This window comes from Eleutherodactylus coqui, chromosome 11 (genome assembly GCF_035609145.1).
Source record: "Eleutherodactylus coqui strain aEleCoq1 chromosome 11, aEleCoq1.hap1, whole genome shotgun sequence".
NCBI classification, from domain to species: Eukaryota; Metazoa; Chordata; class Amphibia; order Anura; family Eleutherodactylidae; genus Eleutherodactylus; species Eleutherodactylus coqui.
Window position 1 is genome coordinate 75,451,577 of NC_089847.1, and position 20,482 is coordinate 75,472,058.

The 20,482-nt window shown below is 43.6% G+C and overlaps 1 protein-coding gene across 3 annotated transcripts in view; it reads left to right on the forward strand.

The window, feature by feature from the left end:
* Positions 1 to 20,122, forward strand: part of LOC136581948 (nuclear RNA export factor 1-like) — a 123,899-nt gene extending 103,777 nt beyond the window's left edge. For all 3 annotated transcript variants that reach the window (XM_066582650.1, XM_066582649.1, XM_066582652.1), the window contains 9 exons: positions 11,915 to 11,970; positions 13,420 to 13,530; positions 13,948 to 14,006; positions 14,095 to 14,210; positions 14,459 to 14,498; positions 15,101 to 15,173; positions 18,255 to 18,437; positions 18,946 to 19,006; positions 19,309 to 20,122. In XM_066582650.1, coding sequence (XP_066438747.1) covers positions 11,915 to 11,970; positions 13,420 to 13,530; positions 13,948 to 14,006; positions 14,095 to 14,210; positions 14,459 to 14,498; positions 15,101 to 15,173; positions 18,255 to 18,437; positions 18,946 to 19,006; positions 19,309 to 19,347 — 738 coding nt within the window. In that variant the 3' untranslated portion in view covers positions 19,348 to 20,122. The remainder of the gene's footprint in view (positions 1 to 11,914; positions 11,971 to 13,419; positions 13,531 to 13,947; positions 14,007 to 14,094; positions 14,211 to 14,458; positions 14,499 to 15,100; positions 15,174 to 18,254; positions 18,438 to 18,945; positions 19,007 to 19,308) is intronic.
* The last annotated feature ends 360 nt before the right edge of the window (positions 20,123 to 20,482 follow it).

Sequence of the window (20,482 nt, forward strand, 5' to 3'; positions counted from 1 at the left end):
GTAACTGGAAAAATATTCGAGGGGTGTCTGAGAGACGCCATTGAAGAATACCTCAAGGAGAACAATGGAATAACTCCCCACCAGCACGGGTTTATGAAGGGTTGATCATGTCAGACCAATCTGATCAGCTTCTACGATGAAGTAAGTTCTAGGCTGGACCCTGGAGAGTCTATTGATTTAGTATATCTGGACTTCTCTAAAGCATTTGACGCCGTGCCGCATAATAGGTTGATATACAAAATGACACAGCTCGGATTGGTTGAAAACGTGTGTATCTGGGAAAAGAACTGGCTCAGAGATAGAAAACACAGGGTGGTAATAAGCGGTTCATACTCTGACTGGGCCACCGTTGCTAGTGGGGTGCCACAGGGTTCAGTATTGGGCCCCATTCCGTTCAATATATTTATCAACGACCTGATAGAGGGACTGCACAGTAAAATATCAATATTTGCAGATGACACAAAATTATACAAGATAATCAATGCAACGGAGGACAATGTACGCCTACAAAAGGACCTAGATAAGCTGGGGGCTTGGGCAGAAAAATGGCAAGTGGAGTTCAATGTTGATAAATGTAAGGTTATGCACATGGGCAGGAGAAACAGATGTCACCAATATACACTAAATGGGGTACTGCTAGGGAAAAGTGATATTGAAAAAGACTTGGGGGTACTAGTAGATTGTAAATTAAACTAGAGTAACCAATGCCAGTCAGCTGCTGCAAAAGCCAATAAAGTCTTGGGGTGCATTAACAACTTGAGTGACGGGTTTCTTACCAGCCTGTCGTACCCACCAGGGCAGGTTTTTTAAATCGTCTAATCATGTAATTTCAACTAATTTTGCAGTCGCGTTCCAAGAGCCATAACTTTTTCATTTTTCCACTGACACAGCCATATCAGGGCTTGTTTTTTGCAGGACAAGTTGTATTCTGTGATGGCATCATTTTGGGGTATATATAATGTATTGCATAACTTTTGTAGGGACATTGGGGGAAAAAAAAGAAATTCTGCCATTTGTTTTTTGGATATTATTTTTACGGCGTTCAGCGTGCAGAATAAATACTGTGATAACATTATTCTCGGAGTCAACACGATTCCGGCGACACCAAGTTTATACAGATTTTTTATGTTTTGCTATTTTTGTACATTTAAAACATTTTTTTTTTCTTAAAGGTTCTCAAAGTAGTGCATTATTTACCCCGCACGGTAAGCGTAGTCCGGAAAAAAAAAAAAAAGAACGCCACAAATGCACTATTTCAGTCACCCTGCTTCCCAGAAAAAATGCAATAAAAAGCGATCAAAAAGGCATATGTATTCCAGATTGGTACTAACGTAAACTGCAGGACATCTTGCAAAAAATGAGCCCTTGCTCAAGTACGTCGACGGAAAAATAAAAACGTTATTGTGCGCAGAAGATACAGCAGAAAATAATTTTAAAAAATTAAATGTCTTTAAAAAAAAATACTACAGCAAAAAAAAAACTATACAAGTTTGGTATCGTAGTAATCGTACTGACCCATAGAATGAAGTTATCATGTTTTTGTTGCAGTTTGTGCGTCGTAGAAACAAAACGCACTAAAAGATGGCAGAATGTAATTTTTTTTTTTTTTTCATTTTACTCCACTTAGAATTTTGTAAAAGGTTTTCAGTACATTATATGGTACTTTATATAGCACCATTGAAAAATACAACTCGTCCCGCAAAAAACAAGCCCTCATGCAGTGACGGCGATGGATAAATAAAGGAGTTATGATTTTTTAAAGGAGGGGAGGAAAAAAAGAAATGGGACAGTGTCATTAAGGGGTTAAATGTACTAACTTTCTTCTCTGGGTCATTACGACGCAGGGATACCACATGTGTAATTTTATTTTTAATATTTTGCAAAGTAAAGGCAGACAAGTGTTTTTATTTTTTTTCTCATTTTTTAAAGTTTTTTTTTTTTGTAATTTAAAAAAAAATTTTTTTGTACCTTTAGGGGACTTCCACAGAGACCCATCTGGACCCCTGATCACATTCTGGGGCTCAGATGGTGACAGCCCTTTACATACTGCAGTCACATAGACTGCAGCATGTAAAGGGTTACCGCAGCAGAGATCTGAGGTTTTCTCTGATGTCTGCTGTAAGAGCTGGTGCCTGGCTGTCCTCTGACAGCCAAGCACTAGCTCTCCCTGCCACAGAGACCATCAGCTTGCTTCTGACTAGCCGATGGTCTCTATGGCAACCTGTAAACAAAGCAGTGCAGGGGTTTTGAATTCAGAAGCGGGAGATTGCCGGCAGATCGGCAATATCTTCCTGCTTCTGTTTTTCAAAGTCCTGAACTGTTTTATGAGGAACTGTGCAGGCAGAGCACACTTGCACAGCTTGTGGCATTGTGCTCTGCAGCTCCCATAGAGATACATAGCCCGGAAATCTTCCAGGCTATATCGCTGTGGGCAGTGGAGCTCGTCCCGGAAAATTTCCGGGCGTGCCACTCAATGGGTTAAAAGAGGTATAGGGGTGAAGGATGAGAACATTATTTTACCACTATATAAGGCACTTGTTAGGCCCCACATGGAATACTGTGTACAGTTCTGGTCACTAGTGCTCAGGAAAGATGTTGCAGTGCTTGAGGGGGTTCAAAGAAGGGCAACTAAACTAATACATGGTATGAAATGACTAAAATACCCAGAGAGGCTATCAAAATTTGGATTATTTACCCTGGAAAAAAGACGGCTAAGGGGCGATCAAATAACTATGTATAAATACATGAGGGGACGATACAAGGATCTCTCCCATGATCTGTTTATACCCAGGACTGCGACGGTAACAAGAGGGCATCCACTACGTCTAGAAGAAAGTAGGTTATATCGCCAACACAGAAAAGGGTTCTTTACTGTAAGAGCATTGAGACTGTGGAACTCTCTGCATGAGGATGTGGTGATGGCAAAATCCATACAGGAGTTTAAAAGGGGACTTGATGTCTTTCTGGAGGGGAAGGATATTACAGGATATAAATTTTAGGTGACCAGCGGGTTGTTGATCTGGGTATACAGACAGGTAGGAACTATTAGAGGTTGATCCAGGGATTAGTCTGATTACCATTAGGGAGTCGGGAAGGAATTTTTCCCCCAAAAGGGCTAATTGGCTTCTGCCTCTTGGTTTTTTTTTTTTGTTTGTTTTTTTTTTTTGCCTTCCTCTGGATCAACAACTTAGGGGGATAAACAGGCTGAACTAGATAGACATTGTCTTCATTCGGCCTTAAATATACTATGTTACATACATAAACCACCAAGGTGGGACTTGCAGCATCAGCGTCATGGTGGAGGCAGCGAGGATTTTGAATTGGGCTGAAGAACATCTCATAGCGCTCTCAGCAGTTAACATACTGGGAGTGGACAATTGGATTGAGGACTTCCTCAACAGAGAGACACTAGATCCAGGAGAGTAGGAACTGCATCCTGAAATTTTTCAAGCAATCAACCGAAAACTACCAACCTTCGTGCCCAGATCACATGACCCTCAGGCTTGAGCAGTGGATGCACTGGTGATTCCATGGACAGAATTTTGGTTCCTTTATGTATTTCTTCCCTTTCCACTGATCCCGAGGATTCTCAGGAAGGTCAAGCTGGAAGGCCTTCTGGTAATTATCCTTGCACCGGATTGGCCCGCAGTGTTGGTTATGCGGATATCTTCGATCTACTTGCCGACTCCACATGGTGACTTCCACTTCGATGAGATCTGCTCTTACATTAACCCCTCTTCCACCCAAATTTATCTACGTTTCGCTTAACGGCATGGCCATTGAGGCTGCGGCCTGTGAGCCCGCAGAATTTTGGAACAGGTGATTCAGACAATGATGAAGGCCACCTCCAAAATTTATCATTGGGTATGGAAAAATGTTCTGCTGGTGTGAGCGAAATGGCGCTCAACCTGTGCGTTTCTCATTCTGTCCCTTGGCAGCTCATCCCAGCAGAGGCGTAACCTGAAGCTCCTGGGCCCCCATGTAAAACCTGTAACAGGGCCCCCAACTATATTGCTTTATTCATAGTACTGGGCTTCCTATGAGGAGAGGCCTTATGGGCCCCCTAAGGTTCCTGGACCCGGGTGAAACCGCATGCCCTTTAGTTACGCCCCTGCATCCCAGAGAACACTCTCTTCACAAGTTTGAGCTCATGCCTTGTGGATTTACCTTTCTAAAACTGCTTCGTTCAGACGCTCTGATTCCTTGTTCGTGATTCCTGAGGGCCAAAGATGTGGTCTTACGGCCTCCAAGGTGACCATTTCCAGACGGATCCTTTCAGCGGTGGTTGAGGCATGCTGTGCCAAGGGCAGGAAGCTGCCCTTCTATGTTACGGCACATTCAACTCGGGCGTTGGGGGGCCTCGTGGGCAGTACCCAATGGGGCTTCTAGTATGCAAATGTGTAAGGCTCCTTACACAGTTTTTTTTAAAGTTTTACAGGGTACATACTTCTGCATCTGCGAACACCTCCCTCGGTCGGAGAGTTTTGCAAACAGCTGTAAACTGACCGCATGCGTCTTTCTACTTCCCACCTTCTGGGGACTGCTCTACAATGTCCCATGGTCTTCAACTCTGTGCCCCAATGATGCAGACGAGTAAACAAGATTTTTGTACGTACTGTAAAATCTTTTTCTCTTCTCGTTCGTTGGGAGACACAGCACCCACCCATTCTCTTGTCAGCATTGGCGAATATGTTTCTCCTTGTTGGAGAGTTCGTTCTGTGGTTGAACATGGTGTTACTTTGAGTTATCGTTCTTAGCAGGCTTTTTGTCATGCATTGTATTGACGTTATATTTCAGATCCTACTTGGCTGCTCCTACTGCTTCCATACAAACTGGTTAGCATGGCGCCTGCAGGAGGGGTATAGCTAGTAGGAGGAGCTAACACTTTCTCTGCCTAGTGTTGCCTCCTAGTCCCCCAATCTTCTTTTGTTATTTAACAAAATGCAAAATGAATGAACAAAAGAGAAATCTAAATCAAATCAATAATTGCTGTGACCACCCTTTGTCTTCAAATCAGTATCCGTTCTTCTAGGTACACTTGCACACAGGTTTTGAACTCTGCAGGGAGGTTGTTCCAAACATCTTGGAGAACTATCCACAGAATGTCTTTGGATCTAGGCTTGCTCAAATCCTTCCGTCTCTACACTGAAATTTAATACAGACTGGATGATATTGAGATGAGGGCTCTGTGGGGCCTATGCCATCACTTCTATAACTCCTTATTGTTTACGCTGAAGATAAAACTTAATAACATTGTATGTTTGAGGTCGTTGTCCCACTGCAAAATTTGCAGTCAGTCAGATACATCCCTGATGGTATTGCATCCCTGATGGAGAAGTATCTGCCTGTATTTCTAGCAATGGAGGACAGCATTAATCCTGACAAATCCCCAACTCTGTTGTGCTGAAATGCAGCCCAAGACTTGCAAGGAATCTCCATCCTGCTTCATTGTTGCCTGCAGACATTTATTATTGGACCGCTCTCAAGCCCTTCAGAAACCAAACTGCTTTTTGTTACTGCCAAATAGTTACAATTTTGACTTATCAGTCCAGAGAACGTGCTGCCATTTTTCTGCAACCCAGCTCCTATGTTTTTATGCATAGTTGTCACTTAGTCTTGTTTCTACATCGAATGTATGGCTTTTTGACTGCAATTCTTCCATGAAGATCTCTTCTGGCCAGACTTCTCCGAACAGTAGATGGGTGTACCTGAGTCTCAGTATTTTCTACCAGTTCTGATGGAACTGCTGGACATCTTACGATTTTGAAGAGAAGTAAGCATGATGTGTCTTTATCTGCTGCACTACGTTTTCTTGGCCAACCACCGTGTGTATTGTCCTCAAGAGTTGCCCATTTCTTTGTGTTCGTTTACAAGCACATCTTTAAAACCAGTCTGCCTTGAAATGTTTGCATGGAAGATATTTTGCTGGGGCTGTATAACTACCTTGTGCCTTGTTGCTGTGCTCAGTCTTCAAACGCTGAACCTTGAAACGCTCACCTGTCCTCCACACCCCAAAGCCAGAGGCATGCACAAATAGCAATCTGAGATTAAATTATCAGCAATCCTGAGGTAAAAAAGCACCCAGAGACGAATAATCTACATGTTTTGGAAAAAAATATCCTCTTTCACAGCTTCAAACCATATGCAGTTACATAGTTTAAAGGGGTTTTCCCATTGTGTGTTGTGGGTGTGTGCACTTCTGTATGGCCATTACAATGCACTTTGTAATATACATTGTTCATTGTAAATTGGCCATACAGAAGTTATTTACTCACCTACAGGGGTGCCTCCCAATGTGTTGACGATCCCGTCTCCCTGGCTACGACTAGTTCTTCCAGCCGGCTTCTCCCATAGTCGAGCCTGGTATTCTTCGCGCATGCCCAGTAGCTCTCTTCAGACCAGGTCTGCTGCGGTGAGGATTTGGAGTGTTCAGCTGTCATGTGGCGGAGGGTAAGTGTAACGGGGAAGGGGGGGGGCTGTCAGTGTGCTGGTCGGGTGTCTGGGGGTATTGGGGGCTGCTGTCAGCGTGCTGGTCGGGTGTCTGGGGGTATTGGGGGCTGCTGTCAGTGTGCTGGTCAGGTGTCTGGGCGGAGGGGGGGCTGCTGTCAATGTGCTGGTTGGGTGTCTGGGGGGAGGAGGGGTAGTGCTGTTGCCGTAGGGTGTGCTGTCACATAGACTTGTCGCTGGGGAGTATGCTGTCACATAGACTTGTCGCTTGGGAGTGCTGTCACATAGACTTCTTGCGGGGGGTGGGGGTGCTGTCACATAGACTTGTCGCTGTGGAATGATGTCACATAGACTTCTTGCTGGGGGTGGGGGTGCTGTCACAGACTTGTCGCTGTGGGGTGTACTTTCACATAGACTTGTCGCTGTGGGGTGTACTTTCACATAGACTTGTCGCTGTGGGGTGTACTTTCACATAGACTTGTCGCTGTGGGGTGTACTTTCACATAGACTTGTCGCTGTGGGGTGTACTTTCACATAGACTTGTCGCTGTGGGGTGTACTGTCACATAGACTTGTCGCTGTGGGGTGTACTGTCACATAGACTTGTCGCTGTGGAGTGTGCTGTCACATAGACGTGTCGCTGTGGAGTGTGCTGTCACATAGACTTGTCGCTGTGGAGTGTGCTGTCACATAGACTTGTCGCTGTGGAGTGTGCTGTCACATAGACTTGTCGCTATGGGGTGTGCTGTCACATAGACTTGTCGCTGTTGAGTGCTGTCTAGAGATGAGCAAACGTACTCGGTTTGGGTGTTTTTGGACCCGAGCACCGCTTTTTCCAAGTAACTGACTACTCGGACGAAAAGATTTGGGGGGCGCCAGCGTGGTGGAGCGGGGGATAGCAGTGGGGAACAGGGGTGAGCTCTCTCTCCCCCCCCACTCCCCTCTGCAACCCCCCGTGCACCCCCGGCGCCCCCTAAATCTTTTCGTCCGAGTAGTCATTTTCTCGGAAAAAGCGGTGCTTGGGTCCAAAAACACCCGAACCGGGTACGTTCGCTCATCTCTAGTGCTGTCACATAGACTTCTTACGGGGGTGGGGGTGCTGTCACATAGACTTGTCGCTGTGGAATTTGCTGTCACATAGACTTGTCGCTGTTGAGTGATGTCACATAGACTTCTTGCGGGGGTAGGGGTGCTGTTACATTGCGGGTGCCTTTAGTGTGTACTTGTGTGTGGGCACTGTTGTGGGGGTACTGTGGGCGGGGCACTGTGGAGGGGGGGCTATGGGGGGTGCACAGTGGGGGGGCACTTAGGAGGGTCATTATGGGGGGGTACTGTGAAGGACAATGGTGGGGGGGTACTGTGGAGGGTCATTGTGGGGAGTGCACTGTGGGGAGGCATTTTGGAGGGGGTACTGTGGAGGACGCACTGTGGAGAAGTGCACTGTGGGGGTGACACTGGAGGGGCATGTGTGGTGGTGGTTACTGTGGAGGGGGCACTGTGGAGGGGCGCACTGAGAGGGGTCATTATTGGGGGGACACTGGAGGGGGACACTGTGGTAGGGGCACTGTGGGGGGTGACACTTTGGAGGGGCATGTGCGTGGTGGGGGCACTGAGGGGGTGTACTGTGGGAGGGCATTGTGGGGGGGGTGATTGTGGGGGGTGACACTGAAGGGGCGTGTGTGGTGGGGGCACTGAGGGGGTTACTGTGGAGGGCACTGTGGGGGGAGCACTGTTGAGGGGGCACACTGAGAGGGGTCATTGTGGGGAGGGGTCATTATTGGGGGGTGCACTGTGTGTGGGCACTTTGGGGGAGTACTATGTGTGGGCACTGGAGGGGGACACTGTGGGGGGGCAATGTGGAGGGGGCACTGTCTGGGCACTGTGAGGGGGGGGGGGCATGTTTGGTGCTATTGAAAGTACTGTTAGAGATCACGATCTCCTGCTACTGCTCTGACAGCTATAGCAGGGGATTCCTTCATCTCCCCGGCATGTCTCCTCATTACTGGACACTGGGACACTGCTGTCACAGTGTCCAGTGATGAGATGAAGGAATCTCCTGCTACAGCTGTCACAGCAGTAGCAGGAGATCGCACAGCTCTTCCTGCTCTCCCATTGCTTTGAATGGGGCCGGCCGGCTGCCTTCTCCATTCAAAGCAGTGAAGCGTGCGTCTCCATTATGACGCCGGTCCTCCAGTCATGTGACTGGCGTCATCGGGAGCGCGCACGCTGAGGAGAGAGAGGCAGCAGTGCATCATGGGAACTACCCAGCGGTGCCACCTTTGAAAAATTCTTCAGGCCAGCTTTATAAAGGGAAGAAAAGGAAGAAAAAGGTTAGCAGAATATGGATTTTTATGTGTAAAGCTGTAGTGTGTGATGCTTTTACTCTACAGGGTATTAATGGGGGGGAAAAAAATCAGTTTGGGTGGCGGGACAACCCCTTTAAATAGCCCTATAGGGGATGCGGTTGCACCAGGGCCCAGGAGTCTTAGGGGGCCCATAACACCTCTCTTCTCCATATAGGGATTCAAGTGCAACGAATGAAGCATTATAGTTGGGGGCCCTGTTAAAGATTTTGCATTGGGGCCCAGAAACTTCAAGTTACGCCTCTGCTTCTACATAGAATTATGACAGCTGAATTCCTTACTGCTATCACAAATTAACACTAAAACAGTCATAATAAGGCTGGCTTCACACGACCAGATTCCTATTGCGTAATCCGTGACCAGCGTTCACACGGAGGATCCGCAGCAAGTCGCACACGTTGAAAGGTATGTACTTTCACTTTTGTTAACACTGACGAAAATGAATTGCGTATTCTGCAAGCGGAAGAAAAATCACAGGATGCTCTATTTTGTTACAGATAGCCGTCTGACCTCCAGCCCAACCACAATTAACAATTACCCGCATCATCACGTAGCGATAGCGCAGGAAATATAAATATATATTTTTTTAAAATCTGTACTGCACCTGACTGACAGCGAGTATCTGTGGTCATCCACATTACAGATTTTGCAGGTACCCGGGGGCGCCAGCCAGGGTTACAGCTGAATTCTGCTGCGGGTTCCCGCATGCGGAATCCGTCTCTCTGGTGTACAGCCGGCCTTATACTTCAAGCCTTGCTGTATATTTAGCTCATGTGGAATTCTCATATACAGTAAAAAGAAAAACCCACTTTGTTTTTCTGCTCACTAGCAGTTGCTTGTAGTTTCCACCTCTTCATGGTCTGTTAACCCTTTTGATACCCTAATAGAAAAAAGGCAGAAATGTTACCATTATGACAATAGATGAAATGTTGGGATATCACTGAAAGGCTTGTTGCATTAGGGTTATTAACCCCCGCCAAATGTTCCCTAACGCTAATCTTAAAGCCTTATGTCAACAGAGAAAATCTATTATCAAATCCGCTACAGATCACCTGCATACGTGATCCTCATTAAAAATTGGCCATAGGATATCATTGACCACCCTTGGCTATTTATATAGCCGCGGATGGTATTTTACAGTGATTTAAAAATTTCATGCGTGTGAAAAAAAACGCACCATGCTCCATTTTAACGTGGATGGGCCCACTGATCTCTATGGGTGCAGGAGATCCGCTGGGGATTTAAATGTGAATTAAATGGGAGCGGGAGATCAAGTACCTGTAGGTGGGGTGAAGTGACTTGCTTTTTTTTCACCGGATGCAAAAATTGCACCCGCGTACATATGTTGCGTGAAAAAAACGCAATCGGCATGTATCCCGCATGCAAAAAATTACAATTTTAAGCTCATCTGAACTGCACGGCTGTAGAAATCCGTGTTACATATCCGCGGCAGGCCTGATTTTCCCCGTGGACATGAGGCCTAGGAGGCCGAGTGGTACAATCCACATATTGTATCAAACAAGCAGTACATGTAATCCCATAAATCTCATCGCTTGTAGTTCAAATAATATATTGTCTTATTGAATATTCCTTGCCTGTATTGCTGGAATAGAAAAACCTCTGGATTGTTTTGCAGAGGAACAAACTCTACATATACGGTGACCACATCCTGTGGTGGATAGCCAGTTCTGCCCATTTCTATCAGGGAATACAAATAATAAAATTTCTGCCTTAGAATTTGTGGTCAGACCAAATATTAATTTGATTTAGATTCCTCTTTTATTCATTCACTTTATTTTTGTCAATTAAAATGCAAACTTTTAACACTTGTAATCTTTGAAAGCATTCTTAACTGCAGCATTTATTTCCACACCTGCTTGAAGTATTTGCACAGCCGTGTGTGCGTGTGCGCGTGCGTGTGCGCGTGTTTTCTCCAACTTCCCTATGTCGTAGAAACATGAAATTTGGCACAAGCATAGATTATCTCCAAAATATAAAAAGTAATTGGGTCCCAACTCGATTATTCAATTCTAGCGCTAAAGAAGTGGCGTCGAAATTTTACGTACGTAATCTAAATCTGTCACTTTCCAATGTCATAGAAACTTAAAATTTGGCCCAAGCATTGATTATGTCATAAATGGGAAAAGTTAATGGGTCCCAACACGATTATTCAATTCTATGCGCAAAAGAATTAGCGTCCAAATTTTACGTACGGAATCTAATTCTCTCACTTCCCAGTGTTATAGAAACTCGAAATTTGGCCCGAGCATTGATTATGTCATAAATAGGAAAAGCTAATGGGTCCCAACTTGATTATTCAATTCTATGCGCAAAAGAATTAGCGTCCAAATTTTACGTACGGAATCTAATTTTCTCACTTTCCGGTGTCATAGAAACGTGAAATTTGGCACAAGCATTGATTATGTCATAAATAGGAAAAGTTAATAGGTCCCAACTCGATTATTCAATTCTAGCGCAAAAGAATTGGCGTCGAAATTTTACGTGCGGAATGTAATTTTTTCACTTTCCGGTGTCATAGAAACGGGAAATTTGGCACGAGTATTGATTATGTCAGAAGTAAGAAAAGCTAATGGGTCTCAACTCGATTATTCATTTCTATACGCAAAAGAATTAGCGTCCAAATTTTACGTGCGGAATGTAATTTTTTTCACTTTCCGGTGTCATAGAAATGGGAAATTTGGCAGGAACATTGACTATGTCATAAATAGGAAAAGCTAATGGGTCCCAACTCGATTATTCAATTCTAAGCGCAAAAGAATTAGTGTCCAAATTTTATGTACGTAATCAAAATCTCTCACTTCCTGATGTCATTTTATATAAAGGTAACGTCGCATGGTTGCCTCCCCGTGATGTTTCCTGGGTAACGCAGAGAACTATGCAAAATGGTAAACATATGTTTTTCCTCAGTATCTCTAAAGTAACCACGACTTCATAAGATTTTCTGTGTGAACACCAGATAAATACCAGTACCAAATTAACTCGGGTGTGTGTGTGTGTGTATAATATCTACACATTTGAATATATTGTAATGACTTCCCCCTGGTCCTTTTACAGTCTGATCAATGATTAATTCTTATTTTTCAGGGCAGTTATCTTGCATCAGATGATTGTAAAGCATTAGTTTTGTCATTTCTTCGTCAGTGAGTAGACCTATCTTTAGATTATCTTTTTTTTTTCTCCCAGATGTCTTTTTTTTCACTATTAACTATACGTTTTAGGAGACATTAATGGATACACAGCACCTCTGCTACCAAAGAAAAAGGGCTTGTTCCCACCAGCGTTGTACCTGTTAAACAACTCTGTTCCTCTGTTTCATTTGTGGAGCAGAGAAGCGGAATTAAACATTTTCCTTTTTTTTTTTTTGACTATTGAAGTCAATGGGGGGAAAAAATAAATGTATGTTTTCTTCCGTTCCGTTTTTTTTTATTTTTTAAACAGAATAGTGCAGTCTGTTGTGCTAATTTTTGCATAAAAAAAAAACTGGCATATACTTGTATGACCCGCTGTATTCCTCTAGATCCCATGGAGAATGAGGGCAAATCATGATATTTAGAAACAATAGCACTACTGTGCTTATTGCAGGATCATAGAGATCTCCTTGATGCTCCTGTGGACCTGGGGGAATTGCCGGAGGCAGTGGCTTTCTTACAGTACAATAAGGCTTCAGGACTGCCAAAACAGTTTGGTGAGATGCATTTGCCACATTTGCTTGCAGTGTTTCATGAAGCTGTGCATAGACGGGAAATGCCATCATCTTTGAAGGACGCAGTGATAACTATCAACCTTAAACCCGAGAGCGTCCCCCGACTGATTTGATCTCTTTACTGAATGTTGAAAATATATTGAAGTCAATGTAAGCTGCCCGATATGCAGCCTTTCAGCAATCATTATTGCGGAAAGGCTGTGGGATCCGTGTAACCGCCTAGCAATTGGATGGGGAAATCTGTTCTGCACATGTGCGCTGGTGGCCCCTCCACAGTACAGAAGGAAAGACAGGTACGCAGGGTCGCTGACTAGGAGCACTAGTTTTTTGTAATTTTCACATTTTCGTGATGGAATTTTGAAGGCCATTTTGGAATCTGCAGAAAAAATCCATTCTGATACACCTCTTCCTTTCAAAACAACAAAACCTTGCATCTTTGCGTGTAAATGGACCTTTACCCTAGCTGTTCACTTGAAGGCCCCCTGCTGCTCATAGGTGGGATATGTAAACAATGGACAGTGATGATCTTGGTGTCCTTTAGAATATAAGATAGTGATGGTCATGGTATTTACCCACTTGACCGCTTCCCCAGCTTTCCCTTGCAGTGTCCACTTTGTGCAGGTGCTGTTGCCTTCTGAGAAAGCAGTCCTGGATAATCATGTGATCGCCTCCATCTTATATTTTATGGGCGTGGAGGACACTGCAGTCCAGTGTCTATATACCTATTCCGTAGGCAGCAGGGAGGTGTTCAAGTAAAGAAGCAAGGTTACATTACATTGCACCAACAAAAAGGTATTGATTCTCTTTTCTTTTTGGATAGAGCACCTTTTCTTCCACCCCACCCCTTCCATCTAATCCTGTGTGATCTGTGCTTTAATATCCATAGATATTATGCATGCTATGATAGTGAAGATCGTCAAGACCTCCTTAATTTATACCATGATGAAGCTTGCTGTTCAGTCTGCATCCCTGATCTATTTTCATGGAAATCCATAAGGTCAGTACTCATCCTTCCTCCCTTTCTTTTGTTGTTTTTTTTTTTCTCCACCCTTAAGGGTCTCCTCGCAGCGTTTTACCCATTTTGCAGACATACGCTGTGCCGGCAGAGACCGCGTATGGCATTGCGCATTCTCACGTATCACACGGACATGCGCGGTGTGACTTTTCTTATTATTATTTCCATTCCACACTCTGAAACGGAGCAGGGATGCGTATGAAAACGCTGCCCATACATAATGTATAAGAAATAGAGCATGCTGCGTTTTTTTTCTCTTGCGTATCGATAACACAGTATCTACACATCGGTGTGCATGGACCAATGAAAGTCCGTTGACTTTCATTGACTTTATTCACTGCATCATACGCATATCCACAGTACTTTCTTTGATCCCTAATGTGACCTCTTTCTCAATAGGAGCAGTCTGGGAGAGTATTTCAGGAGCAGCAGGAATATAAAGAGAATATATGATCCAGGTGAAAACAGTGCGCTCTACTTTTTTTGACAAAAATCTCAGCATAACTATTGTACGAACCAAGCCATTAATAAGATTTATTTTCTTAGCACTCCGTTTTAAACTACTGAAACACAAGCGCCTTAACGTTGTCAGCTTCCTAAACGAGCTCCCGCGTACGCTGCATGATCTGAATTCATTTATTGTAGACATCACTGTGCAATCTGTGAGTATAATTTCTATTACTTGAACTTAGGCTTTTATTTCACTCCAAATACAATAATACTTGTCATCTGTCCTCTATATTCCATCCGATTTTTTTTTTTTAAATTTATTTATTTATTTCCCCCCCCCCCCCAACTTTAATTGTAATTTCCTGCCATCGTAATTTACTTGTTGCTTTAACAACTTTCACTGTAGAGCCACAGACTACTTTTCAAATATCCTACTATAATAGGTTTTTTTCTCTTGTAGAACATGCTGCTTTGTTTTGTGGTGAGCGGTCTATTTAAAGGTGAGCATCTTTGAGTCGGTAGCTTTTCTACTTCCATTGTGTGCACTGAGGAGTGTAGAAATGATTGAAGCATACCTCTGATTTTATAATGTCAGAAATGCTATACATAGTGTAGTACACAAAGTGGCAGGATGACATGTCCTAAAATCTAACCTAATACACCATTTGTGCTATTGAATTGCAGTCCTTCTAGTATTTTGTGATGTAAACCTCCAATTTCCCCGCTTACTTCCACACAGCCATAGAGTTGCATGATAAACTTCAGGCTGTCTGTAGCGCCCACGAGGTGGAGCTCATTACAGGCATTTACACGGCTAGGAAGCAATGTGAATGCATGCTCGGCTAGCTCCCACTTGGGGTTGCTGCAGGAGACCATAATTGTCATTCAACAGGCCTGACTTTCTTGTCCCTCCAGTAACAAAAATTTGTCCCATCCTGTAATTTCAATGTTTATAGGAATAAAAAAAAAAATCAAAGATAACATTGAAGACTGGTTCTTTTCATCTTCACTTGCCAATTATATACTTGATGTGATAAAATACACTGCGGTTTCCTTTCTAAAATGAAAATATGTGCTAATCTCTCATTTTCTTACTCTTTAGTTGAGGGCCAATGCAATGACCCTGTACATGCTTTCTCACGGGTTTTCATAGCTGTACCAAGCACTGATGGAGGGTAAGTCATAATCGACTAACACAGACATAGAAGGGGTCATCCACTACCTACCATACTTGACCCTTCCTCATGATCTGGCATTGGGTATGAAGAGGTGCTGCTGATTTTTGGACAACTTTCTTGTCCAACACGCAGCAGCGTCTCTTTATGTATGATGTGAAATTGAAGAGAGAGAAGCTGGACAAATTCTAACTTGAAGCCGAGCAGATTTCTTTTCCTTTAACCCCTTCATGACATGGCCTATTTTGGCGTTGAGGACCAAGCGATTTTTTGGTATTTTTCCATCTCCATTTTTCAAAAGCCATAACTTTTTTATTTTTCCGTGGACGCGGCCGTATAAGGGCTTGTTTTTTGCGTGGCGAACTGTAGTTTTTATCGATGCCAATTTTGGGTACATAGACTATATTGTAAATTTTTTTTTTTTTTTTAATGATAGCAGAGAGAGAAAACGCATCAATTCTGCCATAGATTTTTTTATTTTTTTTTACACCGTTAATCATGCAGCATAAATGAGACTTTCCATTTTTTCTGCAGACCGGTACGGTTACAACGATACCAAAATTCTAACTTTTTTTAGGTTTTCCCACTTTTCTGCAATAAAAACCCTTTTTTTTGGAAATCTTTTTTCTATTCTAAATTGCTGCATTCAAAGTCACGTAACTTTTTTATTTTTTGATGTACAGAGCTCTATGAGGGCTTATTTTTTGCGAGACGAGCTGTAGATTTTATTGGTACCATTTTGGTGTACATACGACTTTATTGATCACTTTTATTGCGTTTTTAGTGAGGCAAAATACTAAAAATGAGCATTTTGCCTCAGTTTTTTAGCTTTTTTTTTAGCGTTTTTTTCGGTGCACAGTCAAAAGCATGTGCAACTTATTGTACGCATCGTTACGGACGCGACAATACCAAATATGTGGGGTTTTATTTTTTTTTTACCTTTTTTTATGCTAATCTGAAAAAAAGCATAAAAAATGGTTTTTTTACTCTTTTTTTTTTTACATTTTTTTAAATTCATTTTTTAAATCTTTCTTTTTTTTATACTGTTTGTGTCCCTCTGAGGGACTTTAACCACTGCCCTGATGATCGCTGTCATAAGGCATGGCAGAGCTACTGCTCTCCCATGCCTTATCGCTCATACAGCGATCTCAGGCATAGGCAATACAGGACGCCAGTGTCTGGCGTCCTGTTGCCATGGTGACAGGCCGGGCTCTCGCGATGACATCGCGAGTTCCGGCCGGAGACACAGAGGGAGCCGCGCTCCCGCTGTGAACTCTTCCCCTGCCGCGATCTACTTAGATCGCGGCAGGGAAGGGGTTAAAAGTGGCGGGCGCATCTCCGATGTCCCCCCGCTGCTGCAGCGAGACGCCGGCTGTGACTGACAGCCGGCTCCCGCTGCGGGATCGCGCTGGATCACATATGATCCAGCGCTATCTCCAGGACGTAAGTTTACGCCCTGTTGCGGGAAGTACCCCGCTCCCAGGACGTAAACTTACGCCCTGCAGCGGGAATGGGTTAAATCTAGTGAAGCCGTTGGTCACTGTAGTCAATCAGGTTGCGGTTTTATATTCCAAAGGGATTAAAAGACCCTGTATATTATATCTGGACTATAAGATGTCTTTAAGTTTAGATACCAAGAAATCGGAAACAATATTTCACTTCACTAATTAACACTTGACTGGTGGTCACCAGCTCCAGTTATTTAGAGTAAGGGATTAATATTTGTAAATGTAGAACAGAATCCAGCTCACCAACCAAATCCAGGCATAAAAGGGAGATGGCATGTGCTTGTTTGGGAAGATGTAGAATTCAGTGTGCTTTAGAAGAAGCCAGCTCGCTCCCAGTTTGAAATTTTAAAAACTTAAACTTTATAAATGCATGTTAAAAATATCCATTCACAACATGGCAGCTTCTGGTGACGCGTTTTTGGCACAGGTACACGTCCTTAGTTGTAGCTACATTCGTCTTCCCTTCATGCTCTTTACCACATATGTCAAACTTGAGGACCACAGACCAAATGCAGCCTTTTATGCGGCTCACGAAGTCTGGACACAAGAGAACCGGCCCTTCACTTTCCCCTCAGCCAGTGCTTGGCGGAGGGGATGACGCTAGCACAGAGATACCCATGCTCTACGCTGATATTACAAAGAGGCCTGTGTGGCTGCAAAGTTCTCCGTAATGGAGCAAGTCGGGTTATGAGCACTCTGCCTGATCATTATGAAATGGCCAGAGTAATCTGGAGCCGTTCCCTATAACTCCAGAATACAAAAAAGGAGCATAGACCTTATTTGTTTGTATTTACAAATTTTTCTAGTTATTTTTCATTGCATGTTTTGTTAAATATTTGAGAGGATTGCCATTTTATGTGGTTTTGACATATCTCTATCATGACTGTGACCCCACTGACCTTCTCAATTTTTCGTGCAGTCCTGACTCAATCGGCTGTGCGGTGAACTACAAACAGCCTCATTCACTTGAATGAGCTGTGGTGCAGTTTCTCTGAATAGTGAGGAGAGAGAATACCACTATGCAGGAAAAACTGAAGGGGATGCAGTGCTACCAGTGCTGTGGCTCCTTCATTCATACGATACGTGGGGGTTTCATCAGTCAGTCCTCCCACCATTCATAAAGTGATGGCAAATCCTAGTGATATGCTATCACTTCTAAAGGTGAGAATAACGGCACTTTTACACACAACCATTATCATTCAGATTCCCACACTCCAACAGGAAAACAAACGATAATCGTCCCGTGTAAACGCATGCAGCGACTGAACGGCAATTGTTCGGTCATTTAGTTTCTACAACGTGTTATTCAGTGTAAACTGCAGTCGTTCACTTTTGAAAGACTATCTGCTTACTGTGAATGGAGGCGGGCGGGGAGAGAGCTCCTCGACCTGCTCTGCCTCCGTTCCGGCAGCCCTGTGAGCAATGCTAGCGATTCTCGCTCCTGTACTGTTACATCACTGGGATGACCTGTGGGGCATCGTTTTCCCAACAGCTCGTCCTGTGTAAAAGAACCATAACTCTTTGATGTTTCAGGTTACTTTATTAATAACAGAAACCTGCTTGTAACCCTCAGGCTTCTCTTAGTGAATGATGAACAGTTTATAAGGAATGCTACTACAGAGGAGATTCGAAAAGCCTTTGCCACACCAGCTCCTACACCTTCCAGCAGTCCAGTACCTGTTCTTGAACCAGCTCACCAAGATATGGTGCAAGCATTTTCCCTGTTTTCTGGAATGAATATAGAATGGACTCAAAAGTAAGAACTTTATTTGGCACAAAACATACAGCTTCTTTAAGACTGGGTTCACACAGGGCGGATTTGCCGCGCGGAATTCAGCCGCGGCAAATACGCCCGCGGCTGCTAATCTCGGGATTAGCCAGCCATGTGGACAAGATTTCTCAGAAATCTCGTCCACACGGGACGGCCAATCCGCTGCGGTAAGTCCGGCTGAAACCGCAGCTGCGGCAGCCGCAGTTTCAAAAGATGCAGCATGTCTATTTATTGTTTACTTTCGTCGCGACCGCGCTCTCCTCTATGGGAGCGCCGGCCGCAACGGAAAAGCGAGCGGCCGGGCCGCTTCAAAGCCGCCGCGGCTTTCCCGGCGGAAATCTCACGGTTTTTGCTGCAGCCACACCGCGGGATTTCCGGCGGGAATACGCCCTGTGTGAACCCAGCCTAAAGAACGGTATTGGAGCTCTCTGAATGTGCCCTTGAGGGGTTAATTGGTACCATACCACTTTTTATAACTATACATCTTTCTCAGGTGTCTTCAGGACAACAGCTGGGACTTTGAACAGGCAGCAAAGATTTTTATGAAGCTAAAGGTGAGAGACAGCATGTGATAATATATTGTGTTTTGTGCCAATTAAAATGGACTAGAACATAAACCACATAGGAAATGTAAGCCCCCCCCCCCACCCGGGCACTCGATCGCCGGTAACCATAAATCTGATTGGTGAGTGTCTAACCTTCTGGTATCCTACTTGATCCATAGAATACAGGAACTAAGGTTAAATTATGTACTGAGAGACTTTCATAATAGCAGTAAAGTATTGAAATTAGGGAGGGGTTGTAGTGTGTACCCTTGTTTATAGCATTAATTCCATGTTATGATTTTTCTCTGCAGGCAAAGAGTAAAATCCCAGAAGTTGCTTTCATCACATGACTGTACACTTCCATCTTTGCTTCAAGTTTTCTAATTTTTAAAAGATTTTCTGTTCCAATAGAAAGACTGAGAGATCATATAAAACCTGTTTCTCTTCAATCCGGAATATGATTTTGGTTAGATGAACACGTTGACAAAATGTAACACATGAGCTTTATGGTTTGCGATAAAAAGGCTCATATTTTACTGACCTGTGTAGTGTCACGTTAGACTTGGTGGGACTGCATTGGCAAAACTAGTGCAAAGCTAAACGGAATGAAATTACCCATAGCAACTCATCAGATTCCAGCTCTCCTTGCCAGAGGTTCTTTGGAGGCTGCAAGCTGATTTGGCTTCTATGGGCATGTTTCATTTGCATGGAGTTTAATCATTCGATCTGCCTGCTTCCTAAGGCCACTTTCACACACTGCGTACTCGTTGTGGGATTTTTCTGCATGAAAGTTCCCCAACGATGTACAGATTAATGTTGATGAATGGAGCTTTGGCGAACTTTTTACTCTCCGTGATAACATTCTGCTGCAGATATGCAAAATGTTTTGGGATTTCAAAACCACAGCATGATCTATGTATTTGTTGTCAAAATGTCAGTATTTTTTTTTTAAATCCGAACCGGATCAGGTGAGCATTTAATTGCAGATTTTGGTGCAGAAATGCTCCGCTGTGTGAGAAAATTGCCTAATTGTTTCTTTTCAGACACCAAGCAGATATATAGCAGTATCCCTAGCTGACTACACATATGGAAAGTTTCAAACAAAATAAACTCCACAAAATTCAATTTTAGTTTCAGATAATATTTATTAAAGTAGCATATCAAGATAAGTATATCTTTTCTTAACAGCAAAATATTTCCCCTCGCAGGGGGCGTGAAGTATCAGTTTACAGACATTTTGATAACGAGAAATTTATACATATAGCTTAAATATACTTATTCTCTTACAATCACCTACTTTGTTAGTTTCGGTTTTATCTTATCTGAGGTTTTAGGTGTTTGTTAAAGTTTTATTGTTCCAATTGATAAAGTTAAGTACAACAAAGGTCACGTGTGGTCGTCTCTCTTTTTCTCTTAAAGGGGTTGTCCCGCACCGAAAAGTTTTTTTTTTTTTGCATAGGCCCCCCGTTCAGCGCAGGACAAACC